We start from the raw sequence: 26,001 nt of genomic DNA, 5'->3' as shown, positions 1-26,001 counted from the left end.
GTGTGCAAAGATTTTGGAGAGGTACCCAGAAAGACTCACAGCTATAATCGCTGCCAAAAGGTGATTCTAACATGTATTGACTCAGGGGTGGGAATACTTATGTAAATTAGATACTGTATTTCATTTTCAATAAATTACCAAAAATTGAAACATTTTCACTTCGTCATTATGGATTATTGGGTGTAGATAGGTGAGAAAAATGTCCATTTTGAATTCAGGCTATAATACAACATTTGGAATAAGCTAAGGGGTATGAATACTTTCTGAAGGCGCTGTGAGGCATATAAGTTAACTCATACAAATACATCACTGACATACAAAATTGTACCAGATCCATATTATATTATTTGTACAAAAATCTAATAAGCAATCTTCTTCTGCCATAGAAGATTCTTATTTGATTTTCATTATTCTTTTCCATGTATGTAAAAGTGTTGCATCCTTAACCTGTAAAAGGGGAATGTTCTTGGTGTCTTGGTGCCAAGTTTAGCAATGAAGCAGATGCTAAACTACAGGACTGTTTTGCTGGCACAGACTGGAATATGTTCTGGGATTCTTCCGATGGCATTGAGGAGTACACACATCAGTCACAGGCTTTATCAATAAGTGCATAGAGGACGTCGTCCCTGCAGTGACTGTACGTACATACCCCAACCAGAAGCCATGGACTACAGGCAACATTCGTACTGACCTAAAGGCCAGAGCTGCCGCTTTCAAGGAGTGGGACTCTAACCCAGAAGCTTATAATAAATCCTGCTATATCCTCCGATGAACCATCAGAGGCAAAGCGTCAATACAGGACTAAGGTCGAATAGTACTACACCAGCTCCGAAGCTCGTCGGATGTGGCAGTGCAAACTATTACAGACTACAAAAGGGAAGCACAGCCAAAAGCTGCCCAGTGACACAAGCCTAACAGACGAGCTAAATAACTTCTATACTTGCTTCGAGGCAAGTAACAATGAAACATGCATGAGAGCATCACCTGTTCCGGACAACTGTGTGATCACGCTCTCCGCAGCCGATGGGAGTAAGACCTTTAAACAGGTCAACATTCACAAGGCCGCTGGGCCAGATGGATTACCAGGACATGTACTCCGAGCATGCACTGACCAACTGGCAAGGTTGAGAGCTTCAAGTTCCTTGGTGTCCACATCAACAACAAACTAGAAAGGTCCAAACACACCAAGACAGTCGTGAAGAGGGCACGACAAAGCCTATTCCCCCTCAGGAAACTAAAAAGATTTGGCATGGGTCCTGAGATCCTCAAAAGGTTCTACAGCTGCAACATCGAGAGCATCCTGACTGGTTTCAACACTGCCTGGTATGGCAACTGCTCGACCTCCGATCGCAAGGCACTACAGAGGGTAGTGCGTACGGCCCAGTACATCACTGGGGTTAAGCTGCCTGCCATCCAGGACCTCTACACCAGGTGGTGTCAGGCCCTAAAAATTGTCAAAGACCCCAGCCACCCCAGTCATGGACTGTTCTCTCTACTACCACATGGCAAGCGGTACCGGAGTGCCAAGTCTAGGACAAAAATGCTTCTCAACAGTTTTTACCCCATAGCCATAAGACTCCTGAACAGGTAATCAAATGGCTACCCGGACTATTTGCATTGTGTGCCCCCCCAACCCCTCTTTTACGCTGCTGCTACTCTCTGTTTATCATATATGCATAGTCACTTTAACTATACATTCATGTACAGTACATACTACCTCAATTGGGCCGACCAACCAGTGCTCTTGCACAGTGGCTAACCGGGCTATCTGCATTGTGTCCTGCCACCCACCACCCACCACCCGCCAACCCCTCTTTACGCTACTGCTACTCTCTGTTCATCATATATGCATAGTCACTTTAACCATATCTACATGTACATACTACCTCAGTCAGCCTGACTAAGCAGTGTCTGTATGTAGCCTCGCTACTTTTATAGCCTCGCTACTGTTATTTTTCACTGTCTTTTTACTGTTGTTTTATTTCTTTACTTACTTATTGTTCACCTAATACCTTTTTTGCACTATTGGTTAGAGCCTGTAAGTAAGCATTTCACTGTAAGGTCTACACCTGTTGTATTCGGCGCATGTGACAAATAAACGTTGATTTGATTTGATTTGACAAAAAGCCAGGAGTCCTTAGGCCAGGTACTCCTGAGGCATGGTCCTCAGATCACACAGGATACCAGATAAGACAGGATAATTACACCAGATAGGACAGACTGACCATAGCCCCCCGGCACATAGACTATTGCAGCATAGATACTGGAGACTGAGACGGGGGTCCCCCCCAGAAAGGCCAACCAGGCAGGACATAATCCCTACCACTTTGCCAAAGCACAGCCCGCACACCACCAAAGGGATATCAACAGACCACTAACGTACTATTCTGAGACAAGGCCGAGAATAGCCCATGAAGATCTCCCCCACCGCACGAACCCGATGGGGCGTAAAACCGGACAGGAAGATCAAGTCAGTGGCTCTAAAAAAAGCTTGGCACAACGTGATGCACCCCTCCTAGGGACGGCATTGGAGAGCATGAGCACTCCAGTGACTCAGTAATAGGGTCAGAGGCAGAGAATCCCAGTGGAGAAAGGGGAACCGGGCAGGCAGAGACAGCATTGGTGGTTCGTCACTCCAGTGCCTTGCCATTCACCTTCGCACCCCTGGGCCAGACTACACTCAATCATAGGAACTACTGAAGAGATGAGTCAAGTCATGGATGAATTGGAAACATTTTCCAGAAAACAATTGGTCATAAACCCACATACTCTCCTACAGTGGATAACAGCAGTGGATTTCACACATGCTGTACAAGCAGGGGGTGAAAATATACTTCACACCATCACAGCCTATTGAGAAATCTACACGAATTAGCCTACTTATTCAAAATTCCTGACAGGCACACAAAAAGTATAACACGATTTTATACACTACGCATTTCATGTGTATTGTAGGATTTTCATTCTTCATAACGCATTCGTGTACATTACAGTACATTTGTTGTGGCTAACGTTAGCTAGTCTAGCTAGGTGGCTGACGTTAGCTAGTCTAGCTAGGTGGCTGACGTTAGCTAGGTTAGGGGTTAGGGTTAGATTTAGGGTTTAGGGTTAGATTTAGGGGTTAAGGTGAGGGTTAGGTAACATGCTAGCAAAGTAGTTAAAGGTTTAAAAAGTATGAATTTCAGCAAACAAAGAAAGGCCAGACTTTACACAGGACAAACATAGGTACATGATAAGTGTTTAAAATTGTAAATTTTTACAAGCATCGACTGAAATCGACTTGATGTAGTCAGAGATCCAGTCCACCCACAATCGTTGCCACTCAACTCCCTTGACCAGTGTGTTGTGAGCAACATTAGCATGAGCAACAATAGTGGAATTGGCGGTTCGCCTTCGAAATAAGTCCCCTATTGAAACTGCTGCAAACGGATAAAAATAGTGGAATCATATAACAATTGGACTAGATAATGCTAAACAAGATTGGAATGTTATATAAATTCAGCAAGACAATAATTAGTTAATTTGACACAAAGTAAAAATCTGTTGAAATCACACTGTGGATGTATAGACTTCAGAATTGCAATGGAAGCATACTTATATTGCAATGTACTGCCTTACCTATGGATCATATCTCCATTAAATGGGGTATCAGCCTACTCAGTAACACCAACAATACACAACTGTAAATAGTTTTCAGAAATATTAGCGTCATAGCTCTTATTGTGGGACTTTACCTCACGATTCAGTCTATTGTGCATATTGGACATTCATATTGCAATGTACTGCCTTATCTATGGATCTTAAGTCAATGAAATGGGGTATCAGCCTACTCGGTGACACCCGCATATTACAATTCTAAAGAGTTTACACAAATATTAGCGATGTGGCTCTTAATGCAGGACTCTGAATCCACTACGAAATGAGCAACATTAAGCTCACCAGTCAACCTGTCTATTGAACATATTTCTATGTACAGCCTTACCTATGGATATTGGGTCCATGAAATGGGGTACTCGGTCTTCTCAGTGACACCCACAGATTACAATTCTAAAGAGTTTTCACGAATATTGGCATCTTAGCTCTTATTGTGGGATTTTAACTGTGGAAAATCACCTCACAATTCAGTCTAATGTGCCTCGAAATGCATTCCAGGTGACTACCTCGTGAAGCTGGTTGATACAATAAATATGTTGAAATGACGATATCACTGGAGTCATTGCAAATCAATTTGTGCCACTTGTGTAGCCTACCTGGAGCTGGCAAACAGATTTAATAAATAGCCTATAACTGATGTTTGTTGTTGTAGCCTTGTGTTATCTTGCATTTATTCATGGTCATGTTCAGTTAATTAAATTGGAAGTTATCAATCATGGATCATGGAGCTCTATCACAAATGTATCATTCTCCACATTTAATGTCAGTTTCATTGTGGACTTTTATCTGAAATTAGATGTTGGCCTATCAGGGGCTATAGGCTACCTTTATTTAGCTCAGAAAGCATGGCAAAGTTGAATGACAATTATAAACCCAAATTTTAGTCAATAGCCTATGCCTATTGGAATAACAAGTAAATCTCGCCAATAGGCAATTTATAAGGGTTTGCAGTCTTAACATCTGGCACATAATATTGGCACAATTGCCAGAAATTTGCCCAACATTCATTTTTGAAGTTCATCCAGGTGTTTCTGGCGCAGAGATTTTGAGATCCTCTGTCCAACTTTCATCACACACACTCTCCTGTTGGATTTATCTATAGTTATGCACATGCGCAAATATAAACTGGGTGGTTTGAGCACTGAATGCTGATTGGCTGACATCCATGGTTTAGGGTCTGATATACCACGGCTATGACAAAACAGCTCTAATTACGTTGGTAACTAGTTTATAATAGCAATAAGGCACCTCAGGGGTGTGTGGTAAATTGGCAATATACCACACCTCCTCTGGCCTTATTGCTTAATCATAGAAGTCAAAACAATTTAGATTGACATCCGTTGATCGAAAATGATATGGAGAGTTTAATAAGGGTGATTTATCTTTTCTCTTTCTACATTATTAAACTCGCAATAATTTTTATTTTGATGGAAAACAGAATTTTGCTTCTTAGCCTACGTTGTAAAAAATTACGTTGATATTCCTAACATTATGGAAAAAGTGTTTACTGGATAAATGTGGGAAGTCCTCTCTTGCTGCCAGATTTTTGGAGGGCTAGTTTTCAGGCCTTGTGGACAGGTTTTCACAGGTCATTGGGCTAGAAATTTTAGCTAGACCTGGCAACCCTGGCTATGACGCTAATATTTGTGTAAACTTTTCAGAGTTGAAATCTGTGGGTGTCACAGAGTAGGCTGATATGCCATTTCATGGACCCAAGCGCCCTAGGTTAGGCTGTACATTGCAATATACAGTGTCTTCAGAAAGTATTCGTTCCATTTGACTTTGTCCACATTTTATTGTTACAAAGTGGGATTCTAATGGATTTAATTGTCTTTTTTTTTAATCAACAATCTACACAAAATACACTGTCAAACGGAAAGAAAGAGTCTAACATCTGTAAAAAAAAAAAAAAAAAAAAAAACTAATATATCTTGATTAGGTAAGTATTCAACCCCTTGAGTCAATGCATGTTAGAATCACCTTTGGCAGTGATTACAGCAGTGTATTTCCGGGTCTCTAAGAGATTTTCACACCTGTATTGTGTAACATTTGCCAATTTTTCTTTTCAAAATTCTTCAAGCTGTCAAATTGGTTGTTGATCATTGCTGGACAACCATTTTCAGGTCTTAACATAGATTCTCAAGCAGATTTATGTCAAACTGTAAATCAGGAACATTCGCTGACTTTTTGGTAAGCAACTCCAATGTAGATTTGGCTTTGTGTTTTAGGTTATCGTCCTGCTGAAAGGTGAATTCATCTTCCAGTGTCTGGTGGAAAGCAAACTGAACCAGGTTTTCTTGGTGAATTTTGCGTGTGCTTAGCTCCATTCCATAAATGTTTTATCCTGAAAAACTCCCCAGTCCTTAATTATTACAACCATACCCATAACATGATGCAGCCACCACTATGCTTGAAAATATGTAGAATGGTTCTCAGTAATGTGTTGTATTGGATTTTCCCCAAACATATTGCTTTGTATTCAGGACATAAAGTAAATAGCTTTACCAATTTTTTTTCAATGTAACTTTAGTGCCTTGTTACAAACAGATGCATATTTTGTAATATTTGTATTCTATACAGGCTACCTTCTTTTCACTCTGTTAATCAGGTTAGTATTGTGGAGTAAGTGCAACGTATCTTTGTAGTGACTGGGTGTATTGATACACCATTCAAAGTGTAATTAATAACTTCACCATGCTCAAAAGGCATATTCAGTGTGTGCTTTTTTCTTCATCTACCAGTAAGTTCCCTTCTTTGCAAGGCATTAGAAAACTGCCCTGGTCTTTGTGGTTGAATCTGTGTTTGAAATTCACTGATCGACTTAGGGATCTTTCAGATAATTGTATGTGTGGGGTACAGAGATGATGTAGTCATAAAAAAAATAATGTTAAATACTATTATTGCACACAGAGTCAGTCCATGCAACTTCTGTGACTTGTTAAGCAAATGTTTACTTCTGACCAATTATCTGAAAGATCCCTAAGTCAATCAGTGAATTGCCATAACAAATGGGTTGAGTACTTATTGACTCAGGACATTTCAGCTTTTAATATTTTATAAATTTGCAAACATTTCTAAAAACATAATTCCACTTTGACATTATGGGGTATTGTGTGTAGGTCAGTCATAAAATATATAATTGTAATCCATTTTAAATTCAGGCTGTAACACAACAAAATGTGGAAAAAGACAAGGGGTGTGAATACTTTCTGAAGGCACTGTAAGTATGCCCCCAATGCAATTCTGAAGTCTATACATCCACAGTGTGATTTTAACAGATTACATTTTTTTGTTGTTAATTAACTAAATTGTTTTTTGTTAAATTTATGTAACATTCCAACCTTGTCCAATTGTGGCATGATTCCACTATTTTCATCCATTTCAAATCAGGGACTTTAATTTTGAAGATGAACCGTTGATTCCACTAGTGAACACACACGTTCTCCATTGTATGTGTAGAGTTGAGATTTCTCAGCAAGCTAGTGTATATTATGTCAATAATCTTTGTGACATTTAAATGTTATTAAAAAAACTGTTCTGTAAAATGGATGAAATAGTGATCACTGTTAGCCTAAACAGTTTATTGATAGAGTAGACCTATAGCTAGCGATCAATAGATCTACATACAAACCTATTCCACAGTTTTATCTCTGGCGTAGTCCGCAGCAGTCTCTATAGCACCTGTTCCACCAGCAAGAATAAGACCATGACCTCAGCGATTTTCCTCCAAAATAAAAGTCCCGCAATGATGACAAATACAAATGGTCGAAATGTATAACATTTAGGTAAGAAATGTAAGCAGTTTTCTTTCTTTTCATATTGTTGAATAATGATAAATTAATCTCCTTTAAAGCACAAATAATATAGCATTGACATTGTTAGGACTAACAACATTAAAAGTACTGATTTTTATTGTAGATAATTATGGTAATATAACAAAACATTTAATGCTACTATTAATAATAGTAATAACAATATTATAATAATCAACTTTGGAAAACACTTAAATCCTATTGTTAATTAGCCCATCCGCATTGTACGATGTTCAGTACGTTTTTAATATTGGACATACTGCTCCGTAGCACACAATTTCCTGTACACTGCGTTTCAGTAAAAGGGGGGCCCATTCTACTCAGGAGCACCGCTAGTTTCCAAATCCACAGTGTACAACCCAAGGAGCATCACTGCTCATTCTGCGGCCCTTAGCTTAAACGAAGTAGGTTTTTCATAATGGACATACATATTGCATCGTACACAATTTCCTGTACATTGTGTCATTCTACTCAGGAGAACATCAGCTTTCCACATCCACAGAGTTTATATTTTATGTTCTATTAAAAGACATGCACACGAAACAACCAATTATAAGCCATTATCAATGATCTGCTAACAGAGGTCAAATAAGAAAAAAATATGATAAACAATGTTAATCCTACCAACAATGGCCTCTAGTCATGTCGAGGGCCTCCTTCGCAACAGGTCAAAATAGGTAAGTAGAATGTGTGAGTATACTTATGAGCTTACTGTACATTTGCATACAAAACACATCGTTATTAGCTAGCATAACGAAAACAGAGGCTGCATTTCTACATTTCAATGGGGCTAGCAAACAGCTAGGCTAAACACAATACATCTCTGACAACGGCTAACAGCTAAGACCGTTTGGACATGCATGAAAGGGATGTCATCAATAGACCTACCTAGTAGTAAGCCATCGGGTTACATCTGAGCCGCTCCAACATTAGTATCTATTAGGGCTATAGTGTACTGTTTTCTAAAAGCTCACACATTTCACTGTAGCTTAACCAATAACCTTAAGGTCAACCTATTAGGTCTATGACAACGTCGCTTACCTTGCTACTTCATGTTTTATTGTAGTATATCTGTAGACCTACTTGAAGCCCAATTACTGCCTGCCATTAGGCTACAATGGTTTGTTGAGCAATTACAAAAAACCATTGTTATCTAAGCCTATTTTTAGGTCACCTTGATATTTTCTAAATGGCGAACGAGTGAACGAGCGAGCGACTGACTTTGGCTTTACTCGTTCTTGTTCAGTTACACAAACTTAAGAAATGCAGAATTGACAATCAAACATAGCATACAAAATAGCACGAGAAAACACTTAAGACTACATGACACATGGAAAACGTATAATACAAACACTTAAATACAAACTAAGCTACAAAACAGTTCTTCTCTTGATGGGAAAAGTGTACTGTGTAAAAATAAAGTGATACAAAAAAAAGATGACTTCAAATAGGCATAAATCATTTAACAGCTACAGCGAGCTCTTTAGCCTATATTCTGGAATCATTTTCAGCACGGGACAGCTCCTGTAGTGACAGTTAAGTTTCACTTCGTAAAGAGTGCACTGCATGGCATTTTGGGAAACGGGTGTGACATCTGTCGTTAAGCCTAAATTCCAACGCTATTGGGAAACCGGGCCCTGATCAATACTGAAAAGCCGGTGTAGTCTGGCTGAAGTTTTGTAACTACTTATTCACTATACAAACAAGCACTAGAAGCTCTGACTATTGAAAAGCTTTTGTAGTGAATCTATAGTACTTTGACTACTTATTTACTAATCAACAAGTTGTAAAAAATCTACCTGATTACTACAGGAAACACTAGTGTTTTTCTATTGAACCCTACTTGTGTATCTTGAATAGTGCATAAACTACACCATTCCTACAAGTCTCTACATAGTCACTACTGCACAAATATGTTTTGTGTAGTAATTAAGTAGTACTTTTTTCACAACGGTCAACCACCACCACTCTGGTCAAGAAGGCCCAGTCCATCACTGGGACCAGGGGCGTTTTCCCCAAGCAGTGCCCGAGAAAGGCCCGTAATATTATCAAGGACCGCACACATCCCAGCCACTGACTGTTCACTCCCTTAATGTCGGGCAGACGGTATCAGAGCGTTGTGTCTCGGGACCGCCAGGCTCAGAGACAGTTTCGACCCACAACGCCTGAACTGGCACTGACCACCTGCACACCAACAGCTCCTCTCCACACCTTGGCACACATGCATTCACACACGTACACCATGACTGCTGCTACTAAACATCTACTTATTATTGCTTAACTATTGCACAATTCAACACTTTGCTCTCCACATTCCCCTCCCCTAACAATCGTGTAAATACTCTACTGTAAATTTGTTTGAGTGGCCTCCTTGTATTTATATTTATTTTATTCTATTGTTATTCAATTGAGCCTTTATTTGCATTATTGTCATACTTGTGTTCTATTGTTGCATTGTCAAGAGGTGAACCTGCAAGTAAGCATTTTATTGTACACCATGTAGATCCTGTGCACTTAAAATTCAAAAAAGGCACTCGCACATCTGCGCCATCTTTGTTGCAGGTGCATGGTGACAGTTGAATAAGATGAGAAAAAAAGAAGAAACCCGCACACTGCTCTTGCTAGTATCACTGCTCTTTATTAAGCTTTACGTACCGGCCTCAAAGCTCTAACGAAGGCCTTGAGGCCGATACGTACATAAAGCTTAATAAAGAGCAATGATACTAGCAAGAGCAGTGTGCGGGTTTCTTCTTTTTTCTTATCCTGTGCACATGACAAAAACTTGAACTTTTATTCCCATCTGACAGAAGACGTTATGTCCTACTTTTCTTTCTTTCCGTTTTTGTCCTGACTTCTTTCTTTTGTGGACGTTATTCACGTGTTTCAGCAGATGAGCCTTACGAATGAATGTTCTACCACAAACTGAGCAACAGTGTGCTTATCACGTGTGTGAGTCAATATATGCCTCCTTAGGTCACCCTTCAGTCTCGACAGTTAAATGGTTTCTCTCCTGTGTGAGTCGGTATATGATCAGTTCGTATGTTTGCGACTGAAACATTTCCCACAGTCACCACAGCTAAATATTTTCTCTCCTGTGTGAGTCAACATATGCTTCCCTAGGTCACCCTTCTGCCTGAATCTTTTCCCACAGTCGCCACAGCTAAACGGTTTCTCTCCTGTATGAGTCCGTATATGCCTCCCTAGGGCTCCCCTTTGACTGAAGGTCTTCCCACAGACACCACAGCTAAATGGTTTCTCTCCTGTGTGAGTCCGTATATGTTCGGTTAGGTACTCTTTGCGATTGAAACTTTTCCCACAGTCACTACAGCTGAATGGTTTCTCCCCTTTGTGAGTCTTCATGTGCCTGGACAGATCTCCTTTGTATTTGAAGGTCTCACCACAAACAAGGCAGGGTTTCCCACCCTGACAGAGTCGAACATGGGCCTTCAGTTTACAGGTGGAGTTGTAGTGTTTTTTGCATAAGCGGCATTCACTGGGTCTCTTCTTGGGGTGAGTCAAATGTCTCTGCAGGTCAGCTTTCAGAGCAAATGTTTCACCACAGTCATGGCAGCAGTGAATATGTATAGATGTGGTGCTGGGTTTAGAGCGGTGTTCCCCGGATGGTGCGTTGGCATCCATTGGTGGGCTGCTGTAAAGTCCTACTGGGTGGCTGCTTACGGCTGAGCTGTGGCCAGAGGCATTGTTTTGATTACTTGGACGGTCACAAGGAATGTCGAGACCCTTTAGGTTGGTAACAGTGCCACAAGGTTTGAGATCCACTGGTGTAGAGTCACGCTCTCTGTTCTCCATAGTCTGGGTCAAGGGAAGAGTTAAGGACTGAAGTGAGACCTCCTGATCACATTCACTTTTCACACAGGAAGGAGTAAATTTGAACTCTATGATATCAGGCTCCAGCCCTTGAAGCTGCTCTTCCTCCTGACTGGTCCAGAGTTCCTCCTGTTCCTCTTTAATCTGTGTGGGCTTTGGGTCCTCCTGCCCCAGACTGTGGCTCCACTCCTGCTCACAGTGCTGCTGTTCAGGGGGAACCGCCTCTTCAGAGACAGCAAGAGAGAGCTGCAGGGAGCCTGGAGGGAAGGAGGAAGAGCAGAATGAAATAGAACACTTGATTCATACAGGTGAATTATAGATCTCTATGATCTATACAGCCTTTAGACGTGCCTAAAGGTAGATAGCGGACTATTTGCTCTCAGTCGCACAAGCCCTAGGCCTATAGCCAGTTCACATGCCTACTATGAAACACACCATGTCTAATGACGTAAACTACGACACTTCCTGAGCTAATGGGAACAGGCAAGGGAACACAAACTTTGCTTCAATCTTTTGTAAAGTTATTTTATGATAATTAAGTTGCGCATTCAAAGTTTCCAAAACTGTACCGCAATCAAGGATAAATTGTTCTTAGATAGACCGTTTCTAGCCCCGACGTTCCTATGCTGTCCCTTGGTCAACATCATCACATATATATTTGTATTTATGAAAACCTACACATCCCTCGTAAATGTTGAATAACATTTGATTTGAACTTACTCCACCCACTGTCTCCGTCTCGGGCTGCTGGTATGAACCGCTAACTCCAAAACCAGCATATTCTGACAGCATTCTGTTGTAGCCTTTACTACACAGTAGCAGGACTTGATGTGCCAGCTTGTACACAACCGGAAGCCCGTCTGGTATCATGTGGTATGAGACTGCAATCCACTACCATTGAGGTCAAAAGGCTAGGGCAGGGGACTAACAGATCAACGTCAAAACCAGAAATGGCAGACAGCTGGGCTTGGGGCTAGCAACCCCATCCAATAAAAATGCTATGGTAGAAACGTCGACAACAGATAAAAACAGCTGCATTGGACCTTTAAGACCTGTATGTTTAGGCTTTATTTGAAAAGTTTAAGTAGGAAATTGCATACATTTTGGACTTTTAGAAAGGGCTCACAGAGCTTGTTTTTCCACTCACAGCTGTCCCCCAGTGTTAGTTATAAAGAGATGGTAATGAAGCAATACAGACCAAATTAAAGTGTTGAGTTTTTGCATGTTCTAGGGTTGGGCGGTATCCAGATTTTCATACCGTCATTCTCTCATCCCAGAATTTACGGTATTACCGTAGTACACAAGGGGGAGGCAAAAAAACGCACAAGATACCATTTGGCGTCTATTACCAGAACACTAACAAAATTTGTGAATTTCAAATTGAGGCTGCTTGCAAAATATGCTAACGAGCGCAGACGAAAATAAACTAATTGCAAAGACAGGCAATCCAGCTCATACATTTATACATATATAGATAGGAGCTACCGAATGTAATTTTTAGTGAGTTTGGATATTTACAAGCAAATGTGCAAATAAACAAAGTTTCAAAAACATGCTTGTCTTAAGGAAGAAAAGTACTGGCTCTGGAGTAGCATGTGTACACGCTGTATCTGTGTGGAGTCTGGAGTCGCTAGGGCAAAGGGCCTGCCTGCTCGGAGAAGATGGGAGAGGAGCAGATGGGCCGAGAACGGAGGAGAAAGAAATGCAAGAAAATCATGTTGCAGTGGCAGCAGTACAGATAACTCATCCAAAGGGCTTTGACGGCAGAAAGCTAACACAATAAGATGCCATCACCTTATTAATTCAGCCACTTACATAGATAACTAGCAAGTTAAACTTCGGGGCCACGTTAACACAGAGCAAAACATAAGGAAATGGATGATACAGAAATCAGATGGCCATGCATCGTTTATGCAAAAAAGACCTTGCTTTTTCATTGTAAGCTCATTTACTTGTCTGGCTGCCAGCCAAATAGTGTTGCACTTCCGCTGAAGAAAGTATCGCCAAGACCAGGTTAGTTTAACCCATAAGAGTCTAAGTCCTGCCTACGCTAGGGGAGGGGGGTTTCTACTAAGATATATGAATTGTTTTAAGATGGTCATACCAAGGACCATTTAGCTATTTGATTTGGAATATCCCCCCCAAAAATCTTGAGTGGCGGTAGTTGTAGATCTTCTTGGCGTCATCAAGGCCAGAAGAACCTTTTAATAAAATAAGTGTTACATTAGCCTTCATGTTCCTGTAAAATGCTATCAAATGTGTACTGGAACAACTGTGTAGCCCCCATCCTGCCAGATCACTTATGTGAGGCATATAATTACGTCTATATTGGTATAATTTTCACATCATATGTATAGTTATATGTACACTATATATACACAAAAGTATGTGGACACCCCTTCAAATTAGTGGATTCGGCTATTTCAGCCACACCAGTTGCTGTGTATAAAATCGAGCATGCATTCTCCATAGACAAACATTGACAGTAGAATGGCCTTACTGAAGATCTCAGTGACTTAACGGGCACCATCATAGGATGCCATCTTTCCAACAAGTTAGTTCATCAAATTTCTGCCCTGCTAAAGCTACCCCGGACAACTGTTAGCGCTTTTATTGTGAAGTGGCAACGTCTAGGAGCAACAACGGCTCAGCCGCAAAGTGATAGGCCACACAAGCTCACAGAACCGGACCGCCGAGTGCTGAAGCGCCTACCGAGTTCCAAACTGCCTCTGGAAGCAACATCAGCACACGAACTGTTCGTCCGGAGCTTCATAAAATGGGTTTCTATGGCCGAGCAGCCACACACATGCCAAGCGTCGGCGTGGCGTAAAGTTCACCGCCATTGGACTCTGGAGCAGTGTAAACGCGGTCTCTGGAGTGATTAATCACACTCCACCATCTGGCAGTCTGACGGACAACTCTGGGTTTGGCGGGTGCCAGGAGTATGCTACCTGCCCCAATACATAGTGCCAACTGTAAAGTTTGGTGGAGGAGGAATAACGGTCTGGGCTAGGCCCTTTAGTTCCAGTGAAGGGAAATCTTAATGCTACAGCATACAATGACATTCTAGACAATTCTGTGCTTCCAACTTTGTGGCAACAGTTTGGGGAAGGCCCTTTCCTGTTTCAGCATGACAATTCTCCGATGCACAAAGCGAGGTCCATACAGAAATGGTTTGTCGAGATCGGTGTGGAAGAACTTGACTGGCCTGCACAGAGCCCTGACCTCGCTAATGCTCTTGTGGCTGAATCGAAGCAAGTATCCGCAGCACTGTCCCGACATCTAGTGGAAAGCCTTCCCAGAATAGTGAAGGCTGTTATAGCAGCAAATGGGGGCCCAACTCCATATTAATGCCAATGATTTTGGAATGAGATGTTCAACAAACAGGTGTCGACATTCCTTTGGTAATGCAGTGTATATATAGCTGCGTTTTCCATTAGCTAAGCCGTAAGTAAGGTTGACTATGGAGCCATCACATACTGCGTTACAAGCCGTAGCTAGTGTGGTCCATACCTATAGTTGAGAACCCAAGGGCTGGGTATATTCCATTCCGATGACTAGCTTACCATTGACATTTTCCACAGGAAACACTAACCTTGTCATGTTTCTGGTGGAAAAAGACATTCACGTGCTATCGAACACTAATGATGTTTTCAAACAGTAAGACCAAGATCAACATGGCAGTGTTGCCATTGATTTATCAAAGTTGTTCTTTATAATGTCTAAATAAAACATGTCTAGTGCAACCTCCATATCAAATCAAATTGTATTTGTCACATGCGCCGAATACAACAGGTGTAGTAGACGTTATAGTGAAATGCTTACTTAACTGCATTGTTGGTTTAGGGCTTGTAAGAAAATACCCCCAAAAAGTAAGACATAAGAATAACAAATAATTAAAGAGCAGCAGTAAATAACAATAGCGGAGCTATAAACGGGGTACCGGTACAGAGTCAACGTGTCAATGTGCGGGGGCTCCGGTGACGAGGTAATTATGTACATGTAGGTAGTTATTAAGGTGGCTATGCATAGATAATAGCAGAGAGTAGCAGCAGCGTGGGGGGGAGGGGCAACGCAAATAGTAATACACTCACTAAATCCAGGTGAAGGCTGCAAGATGAAGTTGGTGAAGAGCAACAGCAAGAACTTGCAGTCAAAACTTCATGACCTTCGATCACAATTTTTGAAAAAGTTCATGCAGTGGACTTGTAGGAGCAAATCGGACAATTTTCATCCCCATAACGCGACAAATTTTGAGAAGACTTGACAAAAGTGTTCTGCTCAAACTCACCCATTCACTTTCAATGGAAGGAAAGCGAGAGAAATGGAGTGGGTGGGGAACGTTGAGCGATGCGAGCATGGGCGAGTGAGCTGAACAGGGCGGAACAAAAGTTGGGGAAAGCTGAACGTTATGCAAATCCTGCCCGATATTGCGGTGCAAGTGACCAATCGAAGCTCACCATAGCCTACAACCCCAAATGGATTGGCTGACAATGGCTGGTGATAGGTAGCACTACCTAGTTTGCTTGCTAGCTTGTTAACGTTAGCACCCACATGAGGTCAACACTAGTGTGGCTAGGCGAGTGCTGATTGTATAGTGAATCTTACGCAAACGCAGCGCAACGGAGTACGTGAAGTTGGTTTTAAATCACAAAATGTCTGGGGAGTACATGAATATGGTATTAAATCACAAAATGGCTGGCCCCTTGCAGTACGTAGTCCTGCCTATGTTGCTTGCGTAGTCCTACAGTTTTCTTTCACTCAAATATTGAAATGGACCGCGCAATTCCTTGTGCAGCGGCGGGGGCAGTGTTGAGTAGTATGAAGCTCTGTATTTTAGACCAAACTCACTTTGGTTGAAAATGGAACCAGGAAAATTGATTTTGTTCCTCTTTTTTTCACAAAGAAAATAATTCTAAATATATCAATTGGACCGTTGTCACTAATCAACTTCAAAATCACTTCAACTACAACATTGCTCTGTCTTGGTTTAGCTTAGCATTAAATAAGCAGGCTATTTTGCATTGACAACCAAATATAATCTCAGCGACTGTTCAGGGGAAATGAAAACGTTAGTGCTAGTCGGGATCCTTGGGACATATACCTACCCTAAACCCTAACCCTTAGGGGAGAGTGGGGTAAGTTAGGCATTTTTTTTTTTACATTCAGCATTATCTATATACACTACCGTTCAAAAGTTTAGGGTCACTTAGAAATGTCCTTGTTTTTGAAAGAAAAGCACATGTTTGGTCAATTAAAAATAACATCAAATTGATCAGAAATACAGTGTAGACATTGTTAATGTTGTAAATTACTATTGTTGCTGGAAACAGCAGATTTTTTATCTACATAGGCGTACAGACGCCCATTATCAGCAACCATCACTCCCGTGTTCCAATGGAACGTTGTGTTAGCTAATCCAAGTTTATCATTTTAAAAGGCTAATTGATCATTTGAAAACCCTTTTGAAATTACGTTAGCACAGCTGAAAACTGTTGTCATGATTAAAGAAGCAATAAAACTGGCCTGCTTTAGACTAGTTGAGTATCTGGAGCATCAGCATTTGTGGGTTCGAATACAGGCTCAAAATGGCCAGAAACAAAGGACTTTCTTCAGAAACTCGTCATTCTATTCTTGAGAAGTGAAGGCTATTTCATGCGAGAAATTGCCAAGAAACTTTAGATCTCGTACAAGGCTGTGTACTACTCCATTCACAGAACAGAGCCAACTGTCTCTAACCAGAATAGAAAGAGGAGTGGGAGCCCCCGGTGAACAACTGAGCAAGAGGACAAGTACATTAGAGTGTCTAGTTTGAAAAACAGAGTCCTCAACTGGCAGCTTCATTAAATAGTACCCGTTAAACACCAGTCTCAATGTCAACTTCTAGGCACAGTTCCTCTGTCCAGTGTCTTTTGGCAATCTTAATATTTTCTTTTTATTGGCCAGTCTGAGTTATGGCTTTTTCTTTGCAACTCTACCTAGAAGGCCAGCATCCCAAAGTCGCCTCTTCACTGTTGACGTTGAGACTGGTGTTGAGCGTGAAAAACCCAGCAGCGCTGCAGTTCCTGACACACTCAAACCAGTGTGCCTGGCACCTACTACTATACCCCTTTCAAAGGCACTTGAATCTTTTGTCTTGCCCATTCACCCTCTGAATGGCACACATACACAATCCATGTCTCAATTGTCTCAAGGCTTAATAATCTTTTTTTTTAACCCGTCTCCTCCCTCAGCTACACTGATTGAAGTGGATTTAACAAGTGACATCAATAAGAGATCATAGCTTTCACCTGGATTAACCTGGTCAGTCGGTCATGGAAAGGTCAGGCGTTCCTAATGTTCAGTACACTCAGTGTATATCAACAGGACAGTATAATTAGAAACTTTTCAAAGCACTGGTATTGAGTTCAGATTTCTATCACCTGAAGCATGTGCACAAGATAAAAAATACATGCACGAGACGCATGCATTCTTGCCGAGCTCGTACACGTGTTTACATGGTTCTGTGCATGCTTCAGGTGATAGAAATCTGAAGTACTACCAGAGCTTTGAAAAGTTTATGTAATTATACTTTCCCGTGGATATGTCTCACATTCCTACCATCATCGCTCGGACGACCGGTAAAGTACATTAAAATATAATTTAATCAACATTCCGGCTTGTAGAGGTTGTGAGAGAAACTTTCCTGATTCAAACGCTCATTTCAAACGCTCATTCGGGTTTCCAGGCAAGGGCATAGCTAGCTATACTACACTAAACAAAAATATAAACGCAACATGTAAAGTGTTGGTTTCATGAGCTGAAATAAAAAAAACTCAGAAATTATCCATACGCACATATTTCTCTCAAATTTTGTGCACAAATTTGTTTACATCCCTGTTAGTGAGCATTTCTCCTTTGCCAAGATAATCCAGCCACCTGATAGGTGTGGCATATCAAGAAGCCAGTGGAGGCTGCTGAGGGGAGGACGGCTCATAATATCTGGAACAGAGTCAATTGAATGGAACAGAGTCACATGGAAACCATGTGTTTGATGTATTTGTTACCATTCCACTAACTCCGCTCCAGCCTTTACTGCAAGCCCGTTCTCCCCAATTAAGGTGCCACCAACCTGTGCAAGAAGCTGATTAAACAGCATGATCATTATACAGGTGCACCTCGTGCTGGGGACAATAAAAGGCCACTTTAAAATGTGCAGTTTTGCCATACAACACAATGCCACAGAGGTCTCAAGTTTTGAGTAAGTGTGCAATTGGCTTGCTGACTGCAAGAATGTCCACCAGAGCTGTTGCCTGATAATTTAACGTTCATTTCTCTACCATAAGCTGCCTGCAAAATCGTTTTTACGAATATGACAGTACGTTCAAACGACCTCACAACAGCAGACCACTTGTAGCCACACCAGCCCAGGACCTCCACATCCGGCTTCTTCACCTGCAAGATCGTCTGAGGGAGGGTGCTGAGAAGTATTTCTGTCAGTAATAAAACACTTTTGTGGGGAAAAACACATTCTGTTTAGCTGGGCCTGGCTCCTGAGTGTGTGGGCCTGGCTGCCAAGTGGGTGGGCCTATGCCCTCCAAGGCCCACCCATGGCTGTACCCCTGCCCAGTCATGTGAAATCCATAGATTTGAGCCCAATGAATTTATTTCAATTGACTTATTTCCTTAAATAATCTGTAAGTCAGTAAAACCTTTGAAATGGTTGCATGTTGGATTTATATTTTTTTTCAGTTTAGCTATTTCAATAAGCTTTTCGTGAAAGACAGTGAAACTTACACATAAACTGTTCTTTAAAATGGATTAAATAGTACTCACTTTTAGCCTAAACATGTTAATAATTGAATAGGATTGTATCTAGTTATCAGTAGATGTACATACGAACCTATTCCACATAGTTTTATCTCCGGTGTGATTCGCAGCATTCTCCGTAGCCGATCATTCTCCTCCTGGTACTCCACTACCGCTTTCTCAACTGCACCGAAAATCTCCACAGCAGCCTCCGTTAAGCGCTCATTTAAAAACACACGAAACGACTGTAGTTTAGACATGTTCAGTCGAATGAGAGTTCGGGAGCCTATTTAGTTCGGTCTGTGGGTCTTTCTTTACTACACAAGAAAGGCAAATTTTCTTCTATGGTGTTATGGCTTCTTCTTCTTCTTCGATGGGGTTTAACGGCGAATGGCATCCAATGTTAATGGCGCATTACCGCCACCAGCTGGACAGGATATTGAATAACAAACAACAACAAAAACATTGCGGGAAAGGGGAAAACCACATAATAGAAAATTAAACACGTCAACTAACAAAATCCATACCACTTCTTTAATCACAGTCCACTAAAAAAATACATCCCTACACAGGCACAGGGATTTCTTGCACTGTGAAATCACAAAGACCCAAACTTTCAACTGCATTTCACAATGATTCCAATTTTCTTAGACTTGTTCTCCGCTTGTGCTGTACAGTTTGTGACCATTACAATAAATAATACAAATACCACCTTTTTAACATGTAGCATTGGTCGTGGTGGCTCTACTACCCTTGTTTCTTCCCCACCACTTTTTCCTTACAATCTTCTCACCGCCTTCAGATAGGAGACATGCTGGACACTCCTTACCCTTGCCACGTCATTCTCCTTCACCCTAACAGGGCACTCCAGGAATTCAGGTGCATGTTCACCTCCACAGTTGCAGCATTTCACTTTATCTGGCATACAATACTCTTCCCTTCTGCACACACTTGACACATTAACAAATATTTTATATTCATGACACTGAAGTGGCTTGTGCACAAAAGCTCTTACATGGTATCTCATGAATCCTAACTTTATATGTTAATTTATTTTCTCCATCCACCATACAGGTCAGTCGACATGCTAGTCTGGCTTCTTCATCTTCTGCTGGTTTTATGGCAGACTACAATCCAAATGGTTTATTACTGCCACCAACTGGACAGGGTTGAAAAAAAAACAATGTAAAAATAAAACCCATACGTGATAGGAAAAACTAACTTAATCCACCCAAAATAGACAATAAAAAAAAAACATTGACAAAAACAAAACCCCAAGACTCCCACTTCTTCCTTCCTTTAAATCTTCATATCTCCCTTCTCAAGCTCTATAACCTGAGAGGGTGGTATGGCTTGAGACAATAATCTATGCAACTCCTCCGCCGAGAAGACTTTCAGTCCCAGGAACCGTTCTGCTGCATCCACAATGATATCTGTTTTCCTGGAGTTCCTCTCCCCCTTGGCAGTGCCATTAATCATCATAGCTATAAAGGCCACAAAGTCCACCTTCTTAACCTTTAACATATCTGGGTCCTGCTGTTAAATGAAAACCCCTGCAGCCTTCGGTGAATGCCTATCCACCACCATGGACTATTCAGGAGCACCAATCAAACCCTCAACCCTTTTAACAGCTGCTGCATATGAAATATTCTGGACAGCCCTGACTTTGGCCACCTCATTCTCTTTCACCATTGTTGGGCATTCCAAACACAATTGCAACATGTCACATTTTCATCACATTTAAAACACATGATAAGATCTTTTCCACAACTTGTCTTCTTGTCTTCTTCATCTTGTCTTCTCCCTTCTGCAAACACTTGAAACATGTAAAAAAGCTTTACAATGATAACACTGCATTGGTCTTGGAACAAATACTTTGACTCTGTAGTCTACACTTGACTTGACTTCACTTTTTCTTCATTCACCACACGATTCATCCGACGAACATCAATCACTCCAATCCCTGCAACATCGACTTCCCACGAAACGCCAGATATTACCCCCATTGAGGGGTGCCCTGTTCCAAAGAGACACACAGGACACATCAAACTTCTCAAATCTGATGAGACGCATCACACCCTCCTTCTGGTACGGCAACTGCACCACCTGCAACCGCAGGGCTCTCCAAAGGGTGGTGCGGTCTGCCCAACATATTATCGATAGCACACTAACTGCCCTCCAGGACAGCTACAGCACCCGATGTCACAGGAAGCCCAAAATTATCTTCAAGGACATCAACCACCCAAGCCACTGCCTGTTCCCCCCGTTATCATCCAGAAGGCGAGGTCAGTACAGGTGCATCAAAGCTGGGACCGAAAGACTGAAAAACAGCTTCTATCTCAAGGCCATCAGACTGTTAAATAGCCATCACTAGCGGCTACCACCCGGTTACTCAACCCTGCACATTAGAGGCTGCTGCCCCATGTACATAGACATGCAACCACTGGTAACTTTAATAATGGACCACTAGTCACTTTAATAATGTTTACATACTACTCTTCTCACATCAACACCATTATCCTAGAAACCCTAGACCTACTACAATTTGCATACCGCCCTAACAGATCCACAGACGATCCACAGACGAAGATGCAAAAACAGACGTACCCCCATCGCGACGTCCCCCAAAGGCTAACTTGATAGCCCCGGTCTACTAACTGCTAGCTTGCCTGCCCCGGTCTGCTAACTGCTAGCCCCTGCTAACTGCTTGCTTGCTAACCTGGTCTGCTAACTGCTAGCTTGCCAGCCCCGGTCTGCTAACTGCTAGCTTGTTTAGCCCCGGCCTACTAACTGTTAGCTTGTTAGCATCAGCCTGCTAACTGTCTGAATCGCCGTGTCCCCAGTCAGCCCAACCACTCATTGGACCCATATGTTCACTTGGCTACGCATGCCTCTCTCTAATATCAACATGCCTCGTCCATTACTGTCCTGGTTAGTGATTACTGTCTTATTTCACTGTAGAGCCTCAATATGCCTTAACCAACCATGTTATTCCACCTCCTACATATGCGATGACATCACCTGGTTTAACTTTTCACGCCTCTCAACCCCGGATCCGGGATCACCCCCCACCCCCCCCCCACACTGACTAGCATCGCTAGCATAGCGTCACAATTAAATAGTAGCATCTAAATATCATTAAATCACAAGTCCAAGACACCAAATGAAAGATACAGATCTTGTGAATAAAGCCACCATTTCAGATTTTTAAAATGTTTTACAGGGAAGACAAAATATGTAAATCTATTAGCTAACCACGTTAGCAAAAGACACCATTTTTCTTTGTCCACCATTTTTTCTCTCCACCAGTAGCTATCACCAATTCGGCCAAATAAAGATATTGATAGCCACTAACCAAGAAAAAACCTCATCAGATGACAGTCTGATAACATATTTATTGTATAGGATAGGTTTTGTTAGAAAAATGTGCATATTTCAGGTAGAAATCATAGTTTACAATTGCACCCACCATCACAACTCGACTAGAATAAATACAGAGAGCAACGTGTATTACCTAATTACTAATCATAAAACATTTCTTAAAAATACACAGCTCACAGCAATGGAAAGACACAGATCTTGTGAATTCAGACAATATTTCAGATTTTCTAAGTGTTTTACAGCGAAAACACAATAAATCGTTATATTAGCATACCACATATGCAAACGTTACCCGAGCATTGATTCAAGCCAAAGAGAGCGATATCGTTATCATCGCCAAAATATATTAATTTTTTCACTAACCTTCTCAGAATTCTTCCGATGACACTCCTGTAACATCATATTACAACATACATATAGAGTTTGTTCGAAAATGTGCATATTTAGCCACAAAAAACCGTGGTTATACAATGACAATACTAGCAAAACTGGCCTGAAAATGTCGGGCGCCATCTTTGACACTGATCTTGTCTAATGAATAACTATTCATAAACTTGACTGAAAAAATATAAGTTGGACAGCTATCGAAAGACAAATTAGTTCTTAATGCAATCGCTGAATTACATTTCTAAAATTATCCTTACTGTGCAATACAGGGTTCGCCAAGCGAAGCTATACCAAAAAAAATGGCGGAATATGCGTTTAACATTTTTCTACAGAACAACGATTTATCATCTTAAATATTTCTTACCATGAGCTGATCTTCCATCAGAATCTTGGGCAATGTATCCTTTCTCCGGTCTAATCGTCTTTTGGTCGAAAGATGTCCTCTTGTCCGTCGAAATGCCCACTAACGTTCGACCGGTACTGGAAACGTGCCCGGCGCTTCAAAGTGCATCACAAAGAATTGCCTCAAAATCGCACTAAACGGATATAAATTGCTATAAAACGGTTTAAATTAACTACCTTATGATGTTTTTAACACCTATAACGAGTAAAAACATGACCGGCGATATATAAGTGGTTAAACCAAAGCTTGGAAAGAGAGCCAGTCCGACGTCCTTCGTGCGTCAGGAGCAGGGAGCAAAAGAACGGTACATCCGGTCTTTGGCCTTTTATACAGGCCCTGATTGCGCAATCGACTCCATTCAAATTGTCACCACTTACTGACATCTAGAGGAAGGCGTAGGCAGTGTTTGTATCCTCATAGGATTCACAGGGACTTTAAAACTGACCTGGGACCAGAGGCCAAGATTTCTGAAATCTCACTCCCTGTCAGGAAAAGTGCTGTAGAATGAGTTCTGTTCCACTCAGAGACATAATTCAAACGGCTATAGAAACTAGAGAGTGTTTTCTATCCAATAATAACAATAATATGCATATTGTACGAGCAAGAATTGAGTACTAGGCAGTTTAATCTGTAGACCAAATTATGCTAATGCGAAACAGCACCCCCTATAGTGGCAAGAAGTTAAATGTCTCTAGAGACTATATCTCTCTCATCTTTACTCAATGCCTAGGTTTACCTCCAATGTACTCACATCCTACTTTACCTTTGTCTGTACACTATGCCTTGAATCTATGCTATAAAGTTAATTTCTTTGCCACATTTCTTGCAGGTTTACTTTAGTCGCTTCTTGCAAACAGGATGCATGTTTTGGAATATAGATGTATATTCTGTACAGGCTTCCTTCTTTCAACTCTGTCAAATTGGTTAGTATTGTGGAGTAACTACAATGTTGTTGATCCATCCTCAGTTCTCTCCTATGACAGCCATTAAACGCTGTAACTGTTTTGAAGTCACCATTTGCCCTCATGGTGAAATCCCTGAGCGGTTTCCTTCACCGAGTTAGAAAGGACGCCTGTATCTTTGTAGTGACTGACCAAAGTGTAATTAATAACTTCACCATGCTCAAAGGGATATTCAATGTCTGCTTTTTTCTCTTCTCCATCTACCAATAGGTGACCTTCTTTGCGAGGCATTGGAAAACCTCCCTGGTCTATGTGGTTGAATCTGTGTTTGAGATTCACTGCTCGACTGTGGGACCTTACAGATAATTATGTGTGTGGGGTACAGTTATGAGGTAGTCATTAAAAAAGCATGTTTAACACAATTATTGCACACAGAGAATGATTAACTTAATATGTGACTTGTTAAGTAAACTTTTACTCCTGAACTTATTTAGGCTTGCTATAACAAAGGGGTTGAATACTTATTGACTCAAGACATTTCAGCTTTCCATTTTTTATGAATTCGTAAACATTTCTAAAAACGTAACTCCACTTTGACAATATCGGCTATTGTGTGTAAGCCAATGACAAAAAAAAAATCGAAATTTAATACATTTTAAATTCAGGCTGTAGCACAATAAAATGTGGAAAAAGTAAAGGGGTGTGAATACTTTCTGAAGTCACTGTATAAAGAGAAACAATGGAGATAATAGCGAGCAGTAGTTTTCCCATGGTCTAGCTAGCTAGCTTTTGTTGTCGGCTAGTTTGCAGCGGGTGTTATCAAAGAGGATGTTGTTGCACATTTTTTTGCTTCTCCCTTTTCAAGAATAACTTTTAACAAGAAATTAAGTTTTGAATGATCATCATCTGGTGAGTGGAACTGTGTTTTTTTATTACAGCGCGCTTGCTGTTAGCCATCTCTGAAAATAACTTGTGTGTGAAACATTGTTGCATTTGAAGTGGAACTGACATCATTTTAGCAACATGAAATCTTATTAAAATCTGTTCATATACACCCCCAGGAAGAATATTAAACTTGTTTTATACATTTTCTGACAAGTGACAACTTAGATATGGTCATTTTCACATTTTCGCAAATTCTTAGGATTACGTATACTAAGGCAAAGTTGGTCTGTAGCATAAACTGGAAATGTTATATGTTTTACTGAAATTATGATTTTCTGTTTGTTTCATATCTGCAAAGTAGTTTAAACGCTATCAGTTCCACTTTAAACTGGTTACTTTGTGTACTAAATGTAAAATATTTTTTGCAATGGGAAGTAATAGTTGTATAATTCGATTGGGAAATACTTAATGGTTGTGTTTTTGTATTCTTATGATTGGGACCTATTGGCTTATTATATGTCTGAGTTTATGGACTGCTTATTTTTTTATATTTCACCTTTATTTAACCAGGTAGGCCAGTTGAGAACAAGTTCTCATTTACAACTGCGACCTGGCCAAGATAAAGCAAAGCAGTGCGGCAAAAACAACAACACAGAGTTACACATGGGATAAACAAACGTAAGGTCAATAACACAATAGAAAAATCTGTATACAGTGTGTGCAAATTAAGTAAGGAGGTAACACAATTAATAGGCCAAAGTGGCGAAGTAATTACAATTTAGCAATTAACACTGGAGTGTTAGATGTGCAGATGAGGATGTGCAAGTAGAAATTCTGGTGTGCAAAAGAGCAGAAAATCAATAACAAACATTTACAGATGGGCTGTGTACAGCTGTGGCGAACTGTAAGCTGCTCTGACAGCTGACGCTTAAAGTTGAAGTCACCAACTACAGTGATTTTT

At 40.9% G+C, this 26,001-nt stretch overlaps 1 protein-coding gene across 1 annotated transcript; it reads right to left on the bottom strand.

Moving 5' to 3' along the window:
• Positions 1–10,234: 10,234 nt before the first annotated feature.
• On the bottom strand, positions 10,235–19,422 carry LOC120049272 (zinc finger protein 135-like). Its single transcript, XM_038995521.1, has 2 exons — positions 19,177–19,422; positions 10,235–11,551 (listed from the first exon to the last, which is right to left on the bottom strand). Exons 1-2 carry the CDS (start codon positions 19,340–19,342, stop codon positions 10,497–10,499), a joined length of 1,221 nt encoding a protein of 406 aa, XP_038851449.1. The 5' UTR covers positions 19,343–19,422; the 3' UTR covers positions 10,235–10,496.
• Positions 19,423–26,001: the final 6,579 nt, after the last annotated feature.

The sequence above is a fragment of the Salvelinus namaycush genome, chromosome 6 (assembly GCF_016432855.1).
Source record: "Salvelinus namaycush isolate Seneca chromosome 6, SaNama_1.0, whole genome shotgun sequence".
NCBI classification, from domain to species: domain Eukaryota; kingdom Metazoa; phylum Chordata; class Actinopteri; order Salmoniformes; family Salmonidae; genus Salvelinus; species Salvelinus namaycush.
Note: the sequence above shows the minus strand (reverse complement) of the source record. Positions and strands in the feature narration are given on the sequence as shown.